Below are 22,020 nucleotides of genomic sequence, written 5' to 3' on the forward strand. Positions count from 1 at the left end.
GTATGGTTCTGTAGCTTGCCTACTAGACACCTTACCTTTCGCAGCCATTTTCACTTTGTTTGCTGCGCATGCCTTGCACTTCATGTGGTACCTGCAGGGTTTAATAGTCATACCTTCAACCAAGGCAGGCATTTTAGATACTGCCTCAAAATGCAAATGACCAAATTTTCGATGAAAATCGTGAATACATTCTGCATGCAAACTTTTGTTAGAACCTGCAATGCAACAAGTGTCATCCTGCACAACATCATCAAAATACAAAACATACAAACGATCAACATATTCAGCATGCAATACATAATCATTTTTCTTTGTGATGATGCACCTTTTGTTCTTAAAGGAAACGTCAATTTTCCGCTCATTCAGCTGTCCAACGCTGAGCAGATTATGCTTGGCATCTGGCACATAAAGCACATCCTGTATCGATAAGTCCAAACTGTGAAGAACAACAGTTCCGTAGCCTTTACTGGGAATTGTGTGGTCATCCGCCTGGTGAATCGCACCTTCCTGCGGTGTAAAAGACACGAACAGTCGCTTATCGTTGCACATGTGGTGGGTCGCCGCTGAATCAACAACGAAGAAAGATCTAGACGTCTTCTGGACCTCTGCAACCTTTGGAGTGAAGCGTGAGACCATTGCCTTGTGCTGCGTTGTCCTGGACACTGGACCTTTGCCTTTGCCTCGGCCTTTTCCACGCGATGAGCTTTCGCTGCGCTGCTCTGTCTTGGCCCTGGGATATCTGCATTCCCTCTTCATATGGCCTAGACGTCCACACGTGTAGCATTTCACTGCCTTCAAAGCTTTGGCGCCATCTGGTGGTTCCACTGCACTATGGGATGACGTCTGTGAAGACTCCCCCTTGCCCATGCAGCTATCACCCTGGCGGTCTGCTTCATTCTGAATCATGGCAGTATCACTGGCTACTGTGAGTTGAGCATTTGGCTGATTGGCATCAAATTCCCCACTTGCCTCATCCAGCCTTCTGCAGCTAGCCATCATGACTTTGGCATTAGCCTTCTGCGTCATCTCTGCTGCTTTAAATCAGGCTGCTTCATACAAGCTGTGTCTGTGTACAGCTGCTTCAATCCAAAAGCAAATTCAAAAACAGCCTCTGCTTTGTGAACCTGTGCCTTTCTGCTTAACTGCTTTGCTTATCTGCAGCTGCTTCAAACCGCATTCCAAAGGCAAGTTCAAAAGTGAAAGTTCTCTCTGCTGTCTTAAATTCATGCTGCGACACTGCTGCAGCTGCTTTACTTTCGATTTCCCCCAGCATAGGAAAAATATATCCTTCTAGCCTTTTGCCTGTGCCACGGCAAAACCGGCTATAAAAGTTCAAAGTCCAGCCATAAAGCCATTAATTAGAAGCTGGCAGGCTGCCCGGAGCTGTAGCACATACCTCATCAAATCATCTTGACGCGCAGAGATATCGTCCGATCCGGCCCTCTGCATTCCGATCCTTTGCCGGCACTCCAATTCTTTGCTCCTTTGTTCCTTTGCCAGGAGCCCGACTTCTGGAGTCCATTCTCAAAACACTGCGTTTTTCTGGGCCCGGAACCAAATGTTGGAGATAAGCAGTGTCCAGTGCACAGCGGAATGATGAAAAGTACGTGCCAACATGCTCTATATTACTTTATTTACACTTCAAAGCTGGTAATTTACAGAAAAACATTTTCCCTCTGCCGGAGCAGAGAAAGGCATCCTCTCTCCTCTAAAGCACGGAGACAATCAACACTGAACTGCAAAGAACAGTGAAAAACAGGAAACCAGTGTACGTCACATCCAGTCTCCTTTCCCGTGAGAAAACCCAACAGCACTTGACTGTTGAACGTAAACATTGTCTTGTGACAAGCACTTCGCTGCTCAGTGAAGGAAGCAGAAACCAACAGAATATTCATTTCATTATTAGCATTTTCTGATGCTTTTAAAACAGAGCTATGTAGCTGCTCCAATTGCAAAGGCAAATTGGAAGCTTCGCTCACCCAGCCAGTAACAAAAAGCTTGCTTTGGTGGGGAGGACGTATCACATTTTCATTGGCACAGATTTGTTTGCTTGCGGGCAGAATCCGAAGGTGGACTCAGACTACCTCATCAAGATACAGCGTACTTGAGGCCCAGAATGTCTTTGAATTGTGCCCCGGATGGGTTTTTTTGAACACCTGTCACAAGATTCGTTTGCTATCTATTCCTTTTCATCTCAAAGCAGCAGGGATCTCCATCGCAGCCAGTGTACGGCTTCGGAATGCCTATCATTTGGGGGGAGCTACTACCATCAGGAGTCACTCATCAATGCAATCCTGGTCTCTAGGGGAGCACCTTGGGTGTAAAAAAAAGACTGTACCATGATCCTGACTGCTGCTGATATATTTGAAATGGCACCTGTCTTTGAAGTCGCGAAAGCACATTTGTATTCCCGGCTACATCCTCGTAAGAAAATCTTGCTGGGCACCCTTTTCCAGGAGCAAATCCAAGAGTAGAATCTAGTCTGCATACACATATTTGGAAAAGACATTGGGTGTGTGCTGAGTTGTTCTTTTGTTATTGGTTTGTCTCTTGCTTTATGCAGGTACTGGGAGTCCCAACCGAAGGAACATGGCCAGGGGTTTCCAAGCTCCCCCTTTATAAGCCAGGTATGATCTCTCTTCAGATGGCAAATATGCCACAAATGCTATTTGAAGCTGCTTTTCATGTGAGCAAAATCCATGGTTGCATCCTGAAGGTAAAGGTAAAGGGACCCCTGACCATTAGGTCCAGTCGTGACCAACTCTGGGGTTGTGGCGCTCATCTCGCTTTATTGGCCGAGGGAGCTGGCGTACAGCTTCCGGGTCATGTGGCCAGCATGACCAAGCCGCTTCTGGCAAACCAGAGCAGCTCATGGAAATGCCATTTACCTTCCCGCCAGAGCAGTACCTATTTATCTACTTGCACTTTGACGTGCTTTCGAACTGCTAGGTTGGCAGGAGCAGGGACCGAGCAACGGGAGTTCACCCCGTCACAGGGATTTGAACTGCCGACCTTCTGATCAGCAAGTCCTAGGCTCTGTGGTTTAACCCACAGCACCACCCACGTCCCACAATCCTGAAGGTAGCAACACTTTTAAGAGCTTTTGGCTCATCCATAAAACAGTTCAGTGTTAAGCAAGAACCAGAGAAAGATTGATAATACTATGACTGATGAATAACACTATGGAAGTTATAGGCTTTCTCCCTTCTGGCTATTCTCTCTGGTTATAATAATATAATAATAATAATTTATTGTTTGTACCCCGCCCATCTGGCTGTGTTTCCCCAGCTACTCTGGGCAGCTTCCAACAAAGATTAAAAATACATTAAAATGTCACACATTAAAAACTTACCTGAAGATGTCTTCTAAATGTCAAGTAGTTGTTAATCTCTTTGACATCTGATGGGAGGGCATTCCACAGGGTGGGTGCCACTACCAAGAAGGCCCTCTGCCTGGTTCCCTGGTTGCCCTCTCTTTTCTGTAATGATGATGATGATGATGATAAGTACCCCACACATCTGATTGGGCTGCCCCAGCCGCTGTGGGCGGCTTCCAGCATATCCTACATTATTTCCTTTCTCTCTTATGCTCCTGGTTTCCTCTGTCCCTCCACTTAATCATATATTTTACTCTCTTTTTTTCTGCTTCCCCTTTCTAAGCTTTCTACTTCTGTCCCCCACCTTGGACTCCTGTCTGGCCCAGTTCCCCCTTCCTCCTCTCCTACATTTCCGGGCTCCCCAGGCGTCTTCTGCCCTTCCTTCTTTAAACATCCTTTCCCTCAAAGTCCCTTTGCTGTTTGATGGAAGTCTCCTTCTTGGGCTTTCTTCTGCCTCTCAATCCACTCTGTTACCTTCCTGCAGGAATTCCCACTCAGGGCTCCATTTCCCCCCCAAAAATCCTGTGGATGAGGGTGCTTGGAAAAGTGGTATTATACCGACAAAAGTAGAGTGGCTTGCCAAATTATTGCAGTTCTACAATATATCCAAAACAATGGGAGAAACTGGATGGATCTCAAAAGAGAAGATAGACAGGGACTGGAAGGTGTTTAAAGGATACTTGCAAAGCCATACTGAAAAATGAGAACTCCTATTAGAATAAACAAGTTCCGTTTTAAATACTGAAATACTAAATAAGATGGATAACAATGTGTAATAGAAAAAGAAGCATGAAATTAGGTTAAAGGTGTGTGAGAGAAAGCAATAGAAGTGGAAAGAAATTGCAATTGAGTAGATTGGAAGTTTAACCCAAAGGTGGGGTGAGGGGTGGTGGATGGTGATGGGAAAAGGAATTATCTGTGGGATTGAGTGTAGGTATGTTTGAACATTTTTAAGGATTGTATGAAATGTATGTTTGTATATTTGCAATATGTGTGTATTAATGCTGAATAGTTTTAACAATAAAAACTTTTCCAAAAAAAGAAAAAGGAATTGTAGCTCTGAGAGGGGGAAACAGCCATTTCCCAGGTGATTGAAAGGTGTTTAAAATGTGCTCTGGGCATGGGCGTAGCCAGGATTCTTGGGGGGGGGGCAGTTTGCTATGTATTTTTATTGATTTTTTAATTCAATAAAAATACCCTACATAAGCAGCCTTCCAAAGCTCACCTCTACTGTTCCTTCCGTCTTTCTTTTTTTCACTCGGTATGGCAGGTCTTCGGGTGCATTGCCACATGGTGGCAGTGTGGGACAGCACAGGCTAGGGAAATCTGTAGGTGGGGGGGGCACCAGCAGGATGGAGACATGCCATTTGCCCCTTTCGTCAGCCATGCAGCCATTGTGCTAGACACTGTACATGTACAACAAAGTTCTTCCTCAGAGTCTGCGACAGGTGGAGGCCACAGACTGAATAGTGACATGATCTCTGATCAGCCTAAAGAGATCCTTGTGTATGCTAATCATGTTGGCTTGTCAAATTTGAAATACACTGGCTGGTATTATATTTTGGCTTTGGTGCTATAAAACAGATTGTGGCTATACAGTGGTAAAGGTAAAGGGACCCCTGACCATTAGGTCCAGTCGTGGCTGACTCTGGGGTTGCGGCGCTCATCTCGCTTTATTGGCCGAGGGAGCCGGCGTACAGCTTCCGGGTCATGTGGCCAGCATGACTAAGCCGCTTCTGGTGAAACCAGAGCAGCGCACGGAAATGGCATTTACCTTCCCGCCGGAGCGGTACCTATTTATCTACTTGCACTTTGACATGCTTTCGAAATGCTAGGTTGGCAGGAGCAGGGACCGAGCAATGGGAACTCACACCGTCGCGGGGATTCGAACCGCCGACCTTCTGATTGGCAAGTCCGAGGCTCTGTGGTTTAACCCACAGCGCCACCCACGTCCCTATACAGTGGTACCCTCAGTTTAAGAACAGTCCAGTTTAAGAACGATTCAGTTTACAAACTCCACAAAATCGGAAATAGTGTCCTGGTTTGAGAACTTTATCTCGGTCTAAGAATGGAATCCGAACGGTGGAAGGACACCAGCAGCGGGAGCCTCATTAGAGAAAGCGAGCCTCAGTTTAAGAACGGCTTCTGTTTGAGAATGTACTTCCGGAACAGATTAAGTTCATAAACCGAGGCACCACTGTATTGTTCAATTTTTCTAGAAATGGGCTGGAGGGTCCCCTCTGCCTTTCTGTCTCTGATTTGGATGTGGGCAAGGCAAAAAGCATGTGTGAGAGAGAATGTGAGCGAGAGAGAGAGAGAGCGCACGCATGCACAGCCGCACATGTGATTTATAAAGCAAGTTTCTTTTATTCCCATGCAGACTGGGTGAGACTTCTGTGTCCTGAACTTCAAAGGGCCAGTTGTCTCTTATTTTGATGTGGGCAGATTGAGAAGTGCGCTTTGAAAAGAAGGCTCCCCCCCCCCCACCTCCTGGTTTTCCTTTCCTTCCCCCCTCCTCTTTTTTTGTTTAATGTTTTCTCGTGGGATATCTTTCAGAGCACTATACCCAGGTGCCAGAGAGGGCTGGGGTTGGGAAATGATCAACACCAATTCTCTAACTCTCAGCAGGATCATTCTTTTGGAAATATATATATCTAAAAGTGAAATATTTAAAAGCCTGAAATGTGAAATCCATCCATCTGCATGTTAGCTGGTGTGCCTCTTACTTGCACTTGCAGAGATTGAGGAGGGAGCAAGATCTGTTTGAAAACCAGGAGTAGCAAGAAATGTGATGGAGGGGGTGGGGGGGAGAGAATGCTTTCAGCCAGAGGTTTGCAGGTTTAGCAGAGCATAGTCACATCTCTTCAAAGAAGTGGGTGTTGTTCTGTGACTTGCTCCAAACTGCCCTTTCTCTGGCTCCAGTGCTCGAAAACTAAACATCTTCTTATTTTCACATGCTAGCCGTGATTGGCTAAACAATAACCCAAACTTGCATTGTAAAGGTCTGGAATTTTTCACACAATTAGCCGAGTCTCATTAATCAAACTGGCGTGAAATGAGAATGTGTCGCCTTCCTCTGCAGACGTAAGGGTCCGCGTCCCATCTTCCCCACATAATAACGGGGGGGGGTGTGCGAAGGGCAAGTACGTTTGCTAGCAGGGGTAGCTGTACTTACTCCAGCGAAGTACGTTATAGTAAAACAAAATTGGAGAAGATGCACATTCGGACATTAGGACGAGAGAGCACATCACTACAAAAGAAACAAAGGACATTTTTTCTTTTTGGTAAGCGAAATGTTTACCAGTGGTGGATAGTCACTGCTGTGGTGAGAGTTGCTCATATTCGTTGTTGCTTTTAAGAGAGACCTTGATGAGTTCTATAGATGGAAATGATCTAAATGTCTGAATAACAAGATTTTTAAAAGACCACAAAATCTTGTGGGTCTGAGAGACATGACCTGGGTTGCTGATTTTTTGTATATTTTTTAATACAGCAGAATAATACAGTTCTGGAAAGTGAGTGAAAGTAATTCATTTCTGACTTCAGTGTGCTTTATACAGACATGGCATAAACCTACCCAGACATCTGGGTAGGGGATTTTTTTTTTCTCCCTAGCCATATAGCCAGGAAAAAAGCAAAAGGGAAATGTGTGTTGTTGTTTTTTGGAATGTCTAATAAAACACCGTATATTCCAATTGTTCTGAAACGATGAAAGAAGGGGAAAACTTTTAAAAAGCCAAGAAAAACCACAGATAGGAAGGAAGGCACTCTGATGAGATGGAAGGAATGGGGCAGGTTCATAAGTTGTCAGATGCTACATAAAATGAGGTTCGGGACACAGGCTGCCAACCTGTGTTGTAGGTGCACAGGTGAGTGGACAGGTGAGAGTTGTTATATGGTGGAGATAGATGCAGGTGTTCCCCATCCCCACTAATACATAGAGGTAGAAGCTTGTGAATTGGACACAACAGGGTGATCCCATGGGACCTTTGTTGTTGTTGTTTAGTCGTTTAGTCGTGTCCGACTCTTCGTGACCCCATGTACCAGAGCACGCCAGGCATTCCTGTCTTCCACTGCCTCCCACAGTTTGGTCAAACTCATGCTGGTAGCTTCGAGAACACTGTCAATCCATCTCGTCCTCTGTCGTCCCCTTCTCCCTGTGCCCTCCATCTTTCCCAACACCAGGGTCTTTTCCAGGGAGTCTTCTCTTCTCATGAGGGGGCCAAAGTATTGGAGCCTCAGCTTCAGGATGTGTCCTTCCAGTGAGCACTCAGGGCTGATTTCCTTCAGAATGGAGAGGTTTGATCTTCTTGCAGTCCATGGGACTCTCAAGAGTCTCCTCCAGCACCATAATTCAAAAGCATCAATTCTTTGGCGATCAGCCTTCTTTATGGTCCAGCTCTCACTTCCATACATCACTACTGGGAAAACCATAGCTATACAGACCTTTGTTGGCAAGGTGATGTCTCTGCTTTTTAAGATGCTGTATAATGCCGAATTCATGCCTAATTCAGGGCAACGTGTCCACTACTCCCATCACATGAAGGCTTTGCCGGTTTGATGAATGTATAAATCTGCCCAGGCAGTGAGTATCAATCATGGTTTAATTAGCCGGCATCTCCTGCGTTCCAGAGCAACGTTATCAATAGAATTCCTTGACAGCTGCCTTGCAAAATAGTTATTTCACATTCAAGTGTACACTTACGTGCTGTGTTCACAGTATGGAGAACATTACGCTCCAAAGGCTACTGAGAACAAAGAGTCTGCCTAGCAAGAGCAATATAAATGCATGATTTAAGATTGGATTCTCTGCTTTCACCCCTACTGTTCTCAATTAGTCACCACTTGATACTCTCAAGCTACCGTCCCGTTTTACGTGGTGGTCGGCACATTTACACAAGATCAACTGCTGCTCTGTGTTAACCTGACCTGGGCTATAAAACGCCGTAAGACCAAGTGAATCATTGACAGAGACGTTTCCAAATTCACTGGTTTTAAGTTCGTTTCCTGAGACACGTGGCAGATACAGTGTTACACTTTTGCTCACCCAAAAAGGAACTGAGCACAGTCCCCACACTGAAATCAACACAGCGTCACACTGGCAAAACCTGCCAGTTTTCCTTCCTCCTTTGATTGGTTGGGGAGATCCATACATTTAAAGCATGTCCACTGCACATTGTGTGAAGTACCGGTAGTTCTGCAGGCAGTTCTGGGGATTTATATATAAAATTTGGAGTGTTTGTGGTGTTAGGAGAGGAGTAGTAGCACTTCTGGTGGAGGGACACATTGTGCTGCTGCTGCTAATAATAATAATAATAAGAATAAGAATAATTTATTATTTATACCCCGCCCATCTGGCTGGGTTTCCCCAGCCACTCTGGGCGGCTTCCAAAAGAATATTAAAATACTGTGATACATCAAACATTAAAAGCTTCCCTAAACAGGGCTGCCTTCAGATGCTTCTGAGGTAGTTGGTCCACCTTTGTGTCTGGAGGTGGTTGGAGGATGGATGGCGGCTAACAGATTGAGGTTGAATCCTGACAAGACAGAAGTACTGTTTTTGGGGGACAGGGGGCGGGTGGGTGTGGGGGACTCCCTGGTCCTGAATGGGGTAACTGTGCCCCTGAAAGACCAGGTGCGCAGCCTGGGAGTCATTTTGGACTCACAGCTGTCCATGGAGGCGCAGGTCAATTCTGTGTCCAGGGCAGCTGTTTATCAGCTCCATCTGGTACGCAGTCTACCTGCCTGTAGACTGTCTCGCCAAAGTGGTGCATGCTCTGGTTATCTCTCGCTTGGACTACTGCAATGCGCTCTATGTGGGGCTACCTTTGAAGGTAACCCGGAAACTACAATTAATCCAGGATGTGGCAGCTAGACTGGTGACTGGGAGCGGCCGCCGAGACCATATAACACCAGTCTTGAAAGGCCTACACTGGCTCCCAGTACGTTTCCAAGCACAATTCAAAGTGTTGGTGCTGACCTTTAAAGCCCTAAATGGCCTCGGTCCAGTATACCTGAAGGAGCGTCTCCACCTCCATCGTTCTACCCGGACACTGAGGTCCAGCTCCGAAGACCTTCTGACAGTTCCCTCCCACCAGATGTCAAAGAGAAAAATAACTACCAAACTTTTAGAAGACATCTAAAGGCAACCCTGTTTAGGGAAGCTTTTAATGTTTAATAGGTTATTGTATTTTAGTGTTTTGTTGGAAGCAGCCCAGAGTGGCTGGGGGGACCCAGCCAGATGGGTGGGGTATAAATAATAAATTATTATTATTATTATTATTATTATTATTATTATTATTATTAGTCCCCACCCTGCACTTGGCTCCCACCTGTGGCTCCTAGAAGCTGTCAGCATGTGACAGTGGCCACAGCCCAGGAACAACTTCGACTGGCTAGCTAAACCAGGTGAGGGTAGCCAATGGGTCTCAAACCCTCAGTGGGTTAGGGACTTCTCATGTATGCAAAGACAGGCTCTGGCAGACCAGAGTTGAGTAGAACATAATACGCGACTGTGCGGGTCGCATTTCGCCGATTCCGCGCATGCGCGTGACGCCATTTTGAGGTATGACTGTAGTGAAAATGGTGTCTCCATGCTACTAAACGAACAACGTGCGAGTCAAGAAACTGAAGTCAGATCCACAGCTTGAATTTAAGTCACACTTAAATGTGCATGGCTTTCCCCAAAGAATCCTGTGAATTGCACATTATTCCTAACAGAGCTACAATTCCCAGCGCCGTTAACAAACTACAGTACCCATGATTCTTTAGGGGGGAGCCATGTGCTTTATATATGTATTAAATGTGCTTTAAAGGTATGGTGTGCATGTGACCTTATGAGATCCTCTGAGATATTATTTGCCCATTCTGTGAAATTGTCAGGGATGAGAGGCACTGTAGTTCAGGAACATCTGGGAACCACAGAAACACCCCCACCCCATCTATTCTCCTGTCTTTCCGATTCATTTGTACCTCCTGCTAATGCTTTAGCAAGAGTTTTGCCTTGTGCCTGTTCATTTGGTTGGGCTGTCTTATTTTGCTGCTTCCAAGGAGGAAGTTGTAAACTCTTTTAATACAATGCTACCCCCCACCCCACCCCACCCCACATCTCATGCTGGGTGAGCTTAAATCCTCGCATTAATCCACTGCTGTGTTTGTTTCACCATGCTGAAAAGCAAGACATGTAAATCCTCCCTCAGTTTCACTTGTGCACCTAAAGGCCAGCAGCCTGATCTTTTTCTAGATATGTTAGAATGAGGCCGTTAGACTCTAGATACATCCCGAGTTCAAGGATAGGAAAGGATTAGGGATGACAGGACAGCTCTAGCCAAAATGAAATGCGTTGAGGGGTTTGGGGGTCACTTAGTTTCAAACTTGCATCACACTGAAACCTGCATCCCCACAGGCGACTGCCTTGCCTCTAAGCACTGGGTTTTTTTCCCATTTTGAAGCGATGTGGCAGCACATTCATTTTTAATTTTATTTTCTTGGTATTTTTTTTTCCAGAACCATTGCATATTCTAGAAGCAAGGGTCACCCATGCTAAAAACAAAAAAAAACACACAAACAAAAAACAGGATGTAATCTGGTTCTGGGGTATGATGAGGCTTCATAGACCTGGTCAGTGTCTCATGTGAACCACTTGGGTGCTGTTTCTCTCCCATGTGGAATGTGGGAGAACTTCTTGGCAGACAAATGAATGAATGAATGAATGAATGAATGAATAAGGAAGAGGTCACTGAAGGTAGAAAGTTTTTGGAAATTGGAAACTATAATCATAGCAACTTGAGCAAAACTAAAGTGGTCCTTCCCCATTTCACTATCCCATTCACAGGCAGCAAAAATGTCACCAGTTTCTTTGGTGTAGGAGATGTGTGAAGGCAGAATTTACTGGTAATTCTTCTTCTTCTTCTTCTTCTTCTTCTTCTTCTTCTTCTTCTTCTTCTTCTTCCTCCTCCTCCTCCTCCTCTTCCTCCTCCTCCTCCTCCTCCTCTTCTTCTTCTTCTTCAGAATTCAACTGATTACCATAGGTAAAGGTAAAGGGACCCCTGACCATTAGGTCCAGTCATGGCAGACTCTGGGGTTGTGGCACTCATCTCGCTTTACTGGCCGAGGGAGCCGGCGTACAGCTTCTGGGTCATGTGGCCAGCATGACTAAGCCACTTCTGGCGAACCAGAGCAGCTCACGGAAACACTGTTTACCTTCCCGCCAGAGCGGTACCAATTATCTACTTGCACTTTGACATGCTTTCGAACTGCTAGGTTGGCAGGAGCAGGGACCGAGCAACGGGAGCTCACCCCGTCGCGGGGATTCGAACTGCTGACCTTCTGATCGGCAAGTCCTAGGCTCTGTGGTTTAACCCACAACGCCACCTGCGTCCCTACTGATTACCATAGGGACACTATTTCCCCACCTCAGAATGATCCCTGGGAATGATGCAACATGATCAAGCCCACTGTCAACATCTGACATAGGGGTCACCCAGACTTCCTTTTCACCCGCGTTTCTAGGCACACGTCCAAACTTTAATGCTAAGTGTCCTATTGTAGGTGTTTTGTTTTGGCACTTCCCTCGGGGAAGCCCATGCTTTATTGTTGAATTAGAGCAAATGGCAGTCGGGTTTTCTGCGGATCTGCTCCAACTGAGTGGTAAAATGCGGGTTTCCCCAGATAAAGCGCTGGGACAAAAATCCCTCTTGGACAAGGAACTTCGAAGAGGTGGAACCTGTGGCTTGAAAGCATGATGCAAAATGAAGTGTGGATTTGTGTTTGTGTTGAGCTGGGTGGCTCCCATGCCCTATAGGCCTCACGCCTCACGAACCAAGAGATGTCAAGGTCTTCCGTGAGGATGGATGAGCACAAGGAGGGCAAGGAAGAGCCCATGGATCAGAGCTCTTCCACCCAAGCTGGAAGCTGGGTCCTTCTGCTGAGACTCTCCCTATGGAAGTCCCTCAGGTCCCCTCTTCCTAGGGATGGGGAGCTAGAGCTGGTTGGTGGGCCAGATCTTTACCTCAGTCAGCCACCCATGAGCCAACAATCACTTGTCATTTGTCGTCATTATGACATCAGGTGGTGTCTTCAAAACGGCTTATTCTCTCTTTTTTTAAAATAACTTTTTATTCAAAATTAAAACAAAACATATTATCCAGAAACATATCATCCTTATTTCCCCCCCAATTTTTCCTCCCTCCCTCCCCCCACAGAACCTACCCTCCCCCACCCCCCGACTTCCCTCAGTTCCAGTCTTTGATTTCTCTAAAAATGCTGTTTTCTGCATGTTACACAGTTGTATAGATCCTCAAACTATTTAGCTGATTATTATCAATAAAAAGTTTGTGAATGTTTATTCAAAACCAGCCAAGGAGTCCAGTTCGCTTTGTTGCCTCTTCAAATACTTTGAAAGGTTCCCATTCATCTTTAAAGTCACAGTTATCCTTGTCCCGTAGTTTGTATGTCAGTTTCGCCAGTTCTGCATAGTCCATCAATTTTTCTTGCCGTGATTCTTTAGTTGGGGTTTCTTCAGTCTTCCATCCTTGTGCTATTAAAACTCTCGCGGCCATTGTCGCGTGCATGAAGATGTTTTTCAGCTTTTTTGGCAGATCTTTCCCTACAATCCCTAATAAAAATGCTTCAGGTTTTTAAACAAATATGTTAAATGGAACATTTTCTTCAATTCGTTGTGTATCATTTCCCAATTTTTTTAAATTACCTTACAATCCCACCACATATGATATAATGTCCCCTCCTTCTCCTTACACTTCCAACATATATTTGAACTAGTTTTTTACATTTTCCGTAACTGCACTGGTGTTGTGTACCATCTGTACATCATCTTCATGTAATTCTCCTTCAGTAGGGAACAATCTGTAAATTTTAAGTCGGTTTTCCATCATTTTTCCCAATCTTCCATCATAATGTTGTGACCTACATCTTGTGCCCATTTAATCATAACTGATTTTACCTCTTCATCTTTCGTCATCTTTCCAAAGGGCTTATTCTCAGCGCTGCTTAGTTGATGGACACTGTGAGAGTGCGCCTCTCAAGTCCACACACAGTCTTCATATGCATTCAAAACTCTGCCTGCAAAATGTCCATTTGCAGGCATGGTTTGAATATATACCGTGTCTGGAAACAGCCTTCGGAAAATGGGAAGACCCTGTCCCTTACTCTAAAGCACAGGAGCTTTATTTTTATTTTATTTCTAGGTCCTCTTGCTTTTTCATTTTCTGCCAGCAGATGGAAGCAAGAAACAACAAGCGCAGTCTCCCCAAACAACAGAATGCATTTGTTCGATAAATGACGTCCAAGATCTGGAATGTGTATTTTAATATTTTGAAAGCTTTTTCTTCCCTTTCCCAGTTTGGTTGATTCCTTTAAAAAATAAATCTCTACGGGGCTGAAAGAAACAGAATTCTAAAATGAAGGCAAATCTTCCTTGTCATATGAGCTTTTAGATCTAAAAGTAATCATAGCTGCTGTGTGTGTGTGGATCAACAAGGGAGTTTGCTGTCTCCACCATGGCCTCGAGGAACTTTTATTGGCAGAGTCGTCTTTTGCACAGACAAACTGAGAGTGCCTTCAGCCTCTGTAATTTAAGATAAATAGTTCAAAGTTCAGATGTGGGAAATTCAGGGTCAGTTCCCTTCCCACTCAGCCATGAAACCCATTGTGGGGCAAGTCATTGTACGCCAACTCTAATCTCCTTACACAGTCATTCTTAAGGCAAAAATTAGCCAAGTTTGTGCTATGTAAACAGGATCTGATTAAGGGAGTTCACGCAATATATGGGGACTTAATAGAGCCATGCAGCGTTTGACAATCAGCATCGAAGCAGCCAAGTGATTGCTCACACATGCATCCAAGCCATAAATCAGATCAATCCCAACTCACATCCGGCAGCTTTGCAGATTTGACAAATGGTAGGCTCACCTTGACAGAAGGTTGGGCTACAAATGTGACAGACAGATAGGCAGATAAGTGTAGATGAATACTCCTAGGTAATCGCTCCCAATGCTACTGCAAGACTTTGGATCTGTCACCTGGTGTGTAAATGTTTGCATCTGCAATCCTGAGAATAGGTGGGTTGTTTGAATTCCATTGGGTTCAAATGGTGCTTAAGGCATTCGAGTACACAATGTCAAACCTATCACCTCTGTATGTTGATTAACAGTCTCAAGGAACTCTTAAAGGTTCATGAGAAAGGACTGGCCCTTGCAGAAACCATGCTGACTTTGCTTCAGCAAGGCTTGTTCTCATATATTTTTGTTGTTGTTTAGTCGTGTCCGACTCTTCGTGACCCCATGGACCAGAGCACGCCAGGCACTCCTGTCTTCCACTGCCTCCCGCAGTTTGGTCAAACTCATGCTGGTAGCTTTGAGAACACTGTCCAGCCATCTCGTCCTCTGTCATCCCCTTCTCCTTGTGCCCTCCATCTTTCCCAACATCAGGCTCTTTTCCAGGGAGTCTTCTCTTCTCATGAGGTGGCCCAAGTATTGGAGCCTCAGCTTCAGGATCTGTCCTTCCAGTGAGCACTCAGGGCTGATTTCCTTCAGAATGGATAGGGTTGATCTTCTTGCAGTCCATGGGACTCTCAAGAGTCTCCTCCAGCACCATAATTCAAAAGCATCAATTCTGCGGCGATCAGCCTTCTTTATGGTCCAGCTCTCACTTCCATACATCACTACTGGGAAAACCATAGCTTTTACTATACGGACCTTTGTTGGCAAGGTGATGTCTCTGCTTTTTAAGATGCTGTATAAGTTTGTCATTGTTTTTCTACTTGGTTGCTTTTATCTTTAACAATACATCCCCCCCCCCCAGGTTACTCATTAAGCAACCCCCCCCCACCAAATCCCCTTTTAAGAATAGGTGTTGCTTTGGTTATTTTCTAGTCCTTGGGCATGGAAATTGAGCTTAGGGACAAGTCACATATTTTTAGCAATTTCACATTTGAGTTATATGAGAACTCTCAGGTGGATATCATATGAACCTGGTGATTTGTCAGTTTTTATTTTGTCTGTTAGGCCTAGAAATTCATCTCTCCTCACTACTATCTTCCTAGGTTTCTCAAACTCCCTTCCTGCAAGAGTTAGTTCAGACACTGAGATCTGCCCTATATCATCCATTGTGAAGACAGATGTAAAGAATTTGTTTAGATTCTTTGCAGTCTCCTTATCCTCCTTTAGCATACCTTTGACTCTCTCGTCATCCAGGGCCCAACTGCCTCCCTGCTACTTATTTTTTAGAGAGTTTCTTGTTGATGATCTTAATGCTTTTAGCAATGTATTCCTCAATATTTTATTTAAGCATGCCTTTCTGTCTGCTTGCACATCTTTTGCCAAAATTCCTGTTCTTTTTTGTCTTTTTAATTTTTCAAAGGAAGACTTCTTGTCTCTGTTTCTTTGACTCTGCTAGCTAACCACGCTGGCATGCTCTTGACCAGTGATGGCCAAACTTGGCCCTCCAGAGCCAGTGTGGTGTGGTGGTTAAGAGCGGTAGTCTCGTAATCTGGGGAACGGGGTTCGCATCTCCGCTCCTCCACATGCAGCTGCTGGGTGACCTTGGGCCAGTCACACTTCTCCGAAGTCTCTCAGCCCCACTCACCTCACAGAGTGTTTGTTGTGGGGGAGGAAGGGAAAGGAGAATGTTAGCCGCTTTGAGACTCCTTAGGGTAGTGATAAAGCGGGATATCAAATCCAAACTCTTCTTCTTCTTCTTCTTCTTCTTCTTCTTCTTCTTCTTACAGCTGTTTTGGGACCACAATTCCCATCATCCCTGACCACTTGGTCCTGTTAGCTAGGGATGATGGGAGTTGTAGTCTCAAAACAGCTGGAGGGCCAAGTTTGGTCATCACAGCTCTTGACTCTTGTGGTACCTTTCCTGATCTGCATTTATAAACTCCACTTGAACTTCTAATATTGTTCTTTAAACAGCTCTCACATATTTTGGAATGATTTGACCCTCCTGACTTTACTTTTCAATTTCCTTTTTAACTAATCCCCTAATTTTTGATAAGTTTCCTCTTTTGAAGTCAAATCTGACCATGTTGGGGTTTCTTGGCAAATGGCTGTTTACATGTACATTTTGTTTAAAAGCACTATGGTCACTGCTCCCAATTGGCTCAACAACACTTGCATCTTGCACCAAGTCCCTCAAGATTAAGTTCAGAGTCCCTGCCTATGCTATGCTATGCTATACCTACGCAGACCCTGCCCCACAGGAAAGAAGGGCAAGTAACATGCAAGAGAGATGGAAATGCAGAGGGGTTTGTTTTCAAAGTTCCCAAATGCAAAAGGGGATAGGAGCCCATGCCACCAAATGTCCATCAGACCAAACACCCTACCAGACACCTGTGCCTAACATGCAACAACTATTTCCTGAACAATTGGCAGGATTATATAGCTATCTGGGACACGGGTGGCACTGTGCGTTAAACCACAGAGCCTAGGACTTGCCGATCAGAAGGTCGGCGGTTCGAATCCCCGCGACGGGGTGAGCTCCCGTTGCTCAGTCCCTGCTCCTGCCAACCTAGCAGTTCGAAAGCACATCACAAGTAGATAAATAGGTACCGCTCCGGCGGGAAGGTAAACGGTGTTGCCGTGCACTGCTCTGGTTTGCCAGAAGCAGCTTAGTCATGCTGGCCACATGACCTGGAAGCTGTACGCCGGCTCCCTCGGCCAATAAAGCGAGATGAGCGCCGCAACCCCAGAGTCAGTCACGACTGGACCTAATGGTCAGGGGTCCCTTCACCTTTATATAGCTGTCTACGGGTTTGGCCATCTCCCTGAGCACTGTGATGCTCAGCGACCTTACACGACTCTTCTTTTAATCCTAGGTCAGGAATTGTCAGTAATGAACCTTACCCGTTGAAGATCCATGCTTTACACATACAGATGGAGCTATCGGCACACCTCCGCCCCCTTCCAGTGAATATTTACAAATGCCAGAGGTGTGATGTACTTTCATATCAGTAATTTTCAACTTACAGCTTTAAGTCATCCACCCAGTCTGGGAATTATTATTTTTATCACTTATCTCTAATCAGTAGTCACAGCGTCTTGCATTCTGGCAGTTACGAAAGAGCTACTTCAATTACATTAGAGAGCTCCAAGGGAATCTTGTTGTCATTGTAATCAAAGCACCAGTTCTCTCCTGTTCCTCCTTCCCTCCTCCCCTCATACACACATGTTCGTATACTGCAAATCAACATGTTTATTGGCACTGAAATTATATAAAGGCATGGGCATGGTGACAATTATTAACATCTCTCTTAGGCTTTTTTCTAAAAAAAATTTTTTAGCAAGAATCCAGAGTGGTGAAAATATGAATCAAGGCCACTGTCCTATTAGGTAAAGTGAGGCGGTGGATGCTGGGATTTGTGAGATGTCAGAGGACAGAGAGATATGTGTGCCATGTAGCTTGATGTGTGCTCCCTAAGTTAGCCTGATGCCTTCAGGTGAAGTGGAGGACCGCCAGCATTGCCAAGACGGAAGGACAATTCAGTTGCCAGTCCAGCTGGCTTCAGTATGTGGAGAGGGGGGCCTCAGGTGGCAAAATGTCTTGGGGCAGCCTTGGCTTGAATGGAGTGCAGAAACACACAGATAGGCTTGGGGAGGGAAACCAACAGTTTATTTATTGCAATTATTTATAAATTGTAAAAAGTGAAGGGTGGTGCTGGGGTCTAAACCACTGAGCCTCTTGATCTTGCCCATCAGAAGCTCAGTGGTTCAAATCCCTGCCATGGGGTGAACTCCCATCGCTCTGTCCCAACTTCTGCCAACCTAGCTTTGAAATCACACCAGTGCATGTAGATAAATAGGTACTGCTGTGGCGGGAAGGTAAATGGCGTTTCTGTGCGCTCTGATTTCCGTAACAATGTCCTGTTATGCCAGAAGTGGTTTAGTCATACTGGCCACATGACCCAGAAAGCTGTCTGTGGACAAACACCGGCTCCTTCAGCCTGAAAGCGAGATGAGCGCCACAACCCCATAGTCACCCTTGGCTGGACTTAGCCGTCCAGGAGTCCTTTACCTTTTACCTATATATTGTAAATACTGACAAAGGCAAGGAGACTATTTATTTATTTACTTATTTGCTCATGAAATTCCTATGCCACCCTTCACCCAAAGGCTATTTTTGTGGGCCTTGGGGTGGGGTGGAGAAGTTCTTTGAAGGCTTTCCATCTTCTCCCCAGTGTTTGCCCTCACTGACTGGACCGGTGGAGAGCAAACATTATCAGCAAGGTTTTCCACAGTAGCATGATACAGAAGTGGAATGTTTTCTGCTGGTACTGGGGTTGAGGTTAGCGCAAGTGTAGTTTAGGAAAAAGAATCCTTTTCAAATTGTCTAGGAAAGTCTTTAAAGCCTGCCTAAGTGTTGTTACACGCTGTGAATTCTCCTCTCTATCTCGGCAACTGCCATTGATGTGGATTGCTGACAGGGAAACTCACCATGATACCCTTGATTGACACTTGGAGTTGTAATAGAGCGCCGTGTGTGAGCGTGTTTGAGTGTGCACGAAACTCACCGCAAAGATGTTGATAACCGATGGCAAGGGTAATGTCTAGCCCAGGATAACATGACATCTCTTGATCAGAATTTCTAAACCACTTAAGATTTTTAAATTTCTACCTGGTATACAAAAACACTTAATATTACTGTACAGTGGTACCTCAGGTTAAGTATTTAATTCGTTCCGGAGGTCCGTACTTAACCTGAAACTGTTCTTAACCTGAAGCACCACTTTAGCTAATGGGGCCTCCTGCTGCTGCCGCGCCACTGGAGCACGATTTCTGTTCTCATCCTGAAGCAAAGTTCTTAACCTGAAGCACTATTTCTGGATTAGCGGAGTCTGTAACCTGAAGTGTATGTAACCTGAAGCCTATGTAACCCGAGGTACCACTGTATTTTATTACTGATTATTTACTTATTGTTCATTTATATGCCATATTTATCTCCCAGGGAGCTCAACAACCTTCTGAAGTATTTTTAAAATCTCTGAGTGGTGTATCTAGTCCATAGGAGCAGTGCCAAAAGGATGAAGGGGGTGGTTGAGACTCCAGTTATTCAGAAGAGAGGAAAGAGCAATGGCCAAGAAAAAAAGAGGGCTTAAGACTCCTGCCTATTTTAATCTAGGAAAAGTTGTATCTCTTCGATGAAACACTGTAAGGCAGTGACAGATTGCGGATTTTGTGCCTTCCTGTATAGTTGTAGCAGGTCATGTGAGAAAACAGATGGTCGCACATAACATATCAGCTGGTTTTCATGGCTCCTGTTACATCTCCCTGTCTGCCTTCCACTATTTTGGCAATCCCAAGCCAGTCACTTGTACCCACATACCCTGTTTCAGTTGCGGGATTTGGGAGTCCTGGTTGCAGAATCTGTATTCTTAAAAAAAGAAAATTCAAGCGTTGGTGCCTATATTCTTTAGCAAATGGGTAAAGAGCTCTACAGAATCGCTTTATACCGGTACTCATGCTTTATAGAAGCAATGTAGCTTTATAAATACACCACCAACAAATTTTATAGCAGGATTTGAAAAGCTAAGTGCATGGTTTGGACTGTTTCCTTGGGTTTTGTTTAATCTGGTGATTGCATATTAACTTTCCAGAGAGGTTCTTCGCCAGCAACCCTCGGAGGCTCGGAATGATCTGTGACAGGTAAACTACCTATGACAGCGTTATCATGCTTTCCCTTGGGGTCTGTTTGTTTTTATATGCAAGCTTTTAACTCCAGACTTGGAGTCAGAATAAGGCAACTCCAAAGTAGTCTGTGGAAGCAGCAGAAAAAGGCATCATTATTGGGCTATTTGCATGAACTACCTAAGCAGCCGCAAGTGAACCATTTCACGACAAGTCATCAGTATGAAGCAAGAGTTCTCTGAGCTCTGTAAAAACCCAGGCTGAAATATTTACCAGCTTGCCCAATGCTTACTAAATACACACATCTCGAGGGGTTGGGGTCAGCAATTTCTGCATTGCAAATGGTTGGGATGACCCTCAAGTTCCCTTCCAACCGTGATGAGTTAGGTTCTTCCTGAGCGCCAAATGAAAGGCTAAGGCCCCTCTGTGCCTACTCCGAAGTAGGGATAACTGCATTTGAGAAGGGCCCAAGTTCCTGGTATGTTTAGTGCAGGCTCAGATAGATAGATAGATAGATAGATAGATAGATAGATATTAGTGTTGACAATAAAAAAGGTAAGGTAAAGGGACCCCTGACCATTAGGGCCAGTCGTGACCGACTCTGGGGTTGCGGCGCTCATCTCGCTTTATTGGCCGAGGGAGCCGGCGTACAGCTTCTGGGTCATGTGGCCAGTAGGACTAAGCTGCTTCTGGTGAACCAGAGCAGCACACAGAAGCGCCGTTTACCTCCCCACCAGAGTGGTACCTATTTATCTACTTGTACTTTGACGTGCTTTCGAACTGCTAGGTGGGCAGGAGCAGGGACCGAGCAACGGGAGCTCACCACCCTGTCGCGGGGGATTCGAACCGCCGACCTTCTGATCAGCAAGTCCTAGGCTCTGTGGTTTAACCCACAGCGCCACCCACGTCCCGTTTGTTGACAATAGTTTGCAAACAAAACTTCTGCACAAAATCCTGCCAGCCAGTGTGGACGAACCTCAAGTAGATGGGCCAATGGACTGACTCACATCAAGGTAACTTCCTAGCTTCCAGGCTGTGTGTCTGGACATGGGAACTTCTTTCAGCCTTGTGCATTGGGACCATGCTGCTTGGTCAGGGACCACTCAATTCCAGGGATGTTTGTCTTTTTTCCATGCCCATCCACGAACTTTCACCCATGTTTGTTGGATGGTTGAAGAGCAGAGCCAGCCTTGTTTTGCACCCCCCACATGTTTCTACCTTTTGCGCAAGTATATAAGGTAAAGGTAAAGGGACCCCTGACCATTAAGTCCAGTCGTGGCCAACTCTGGGGTTGCGGCGCTCATCTCGCTTTATTGGCCGATGGAGCCGGAGTACAGCTTCCGGGTCATGTGGCCAGCATGACTAAGCCGCTTCTGGTGAACCAGAGCAGCGCACGGAAACGCCATTTACCTTCCCGCCGGAGCGGTACCTATTTATCTACTTGCACTGGCGTGCTTTCGAACTGCTAGGTTGGCAGGAGCAGGGACAGATCAACGGGAGCTCACCCCGTCGCGGGGATTCAAACCGCCAACCTTCTGATCAGCAAGTCCTAGGCTCTGTGCGCCACCCGCGTCCCATACACATGCACAAGTATGTAGACACGCATAAAAGCATTTGAAGTGGAGAAGGCACCCGGTTCATGAGAAGATCAGAAAATATCCCTCTATGCCACAGGAGTGGCAATGATCCTAAATGCTAAAAACTGGAAAAAAAGAAACTGCCAACCAAAAAGGAATGGCCAGACAAACTGGCTAGATTAACAGAGGCAATTAGAGATCACACTAGCCAAGAGTTTCAAAAAACATGGAGAAAATGCAGAGAATACTTCACAAAACAGTGCCCTAAAATACATACCTGGACCAGTTTTGAATAATGTCTGCAGGAGACTTTGTGGATATTTAAGTTATAGTTAGAAAAAATCTTATTATTCAAAAAGGAAACAGTTTATAAGAAGTAAATAAGGAGGCCAGATACAGGATAAAGGAAAGGTTGTTTGTATTGTTG

General features: G+C 45.3%; 1 protein-coding gene across 1 annotated transcript in view; it reads left to right on the forward strand.

Moving 5' to 3' along the window:
• Positions 1 to 22,020, forward strand: part of CDK15 (cyclin dependent kinase 15) — a 59,756-nt gene that overhangs the window by 18,205 nt on the left and 19,531 nt on the right. Inside the window, exons 9-10 of the mRNA XM_083712141.1 lie at positions 2,564 to 2,627; positions 19,986 to 20,034. Coding sequence (XP_083568267.1) covers positions 2,564 to 2,627; positions 19,986 to 20,034 — 113 coding nt within the window. The remainder of the gene's footprint in view (positions 1 to 2,563; positions 2,628 to 19,985; positions 20,035 to 22,020) is intronic.

The sequence above is a fragment of the Podarcis gaigeae genome (genome assembly GCF_964106915.1).
Source record: "Podarcis gaigeae genome assembly, chromosome: 1".
Lineage (NCBI taxonomy): Eukaryota > Metazoa > Chordata > Lepidosauria > Squamata > Lacertidae > Podarcis > Podarcis gaigeae.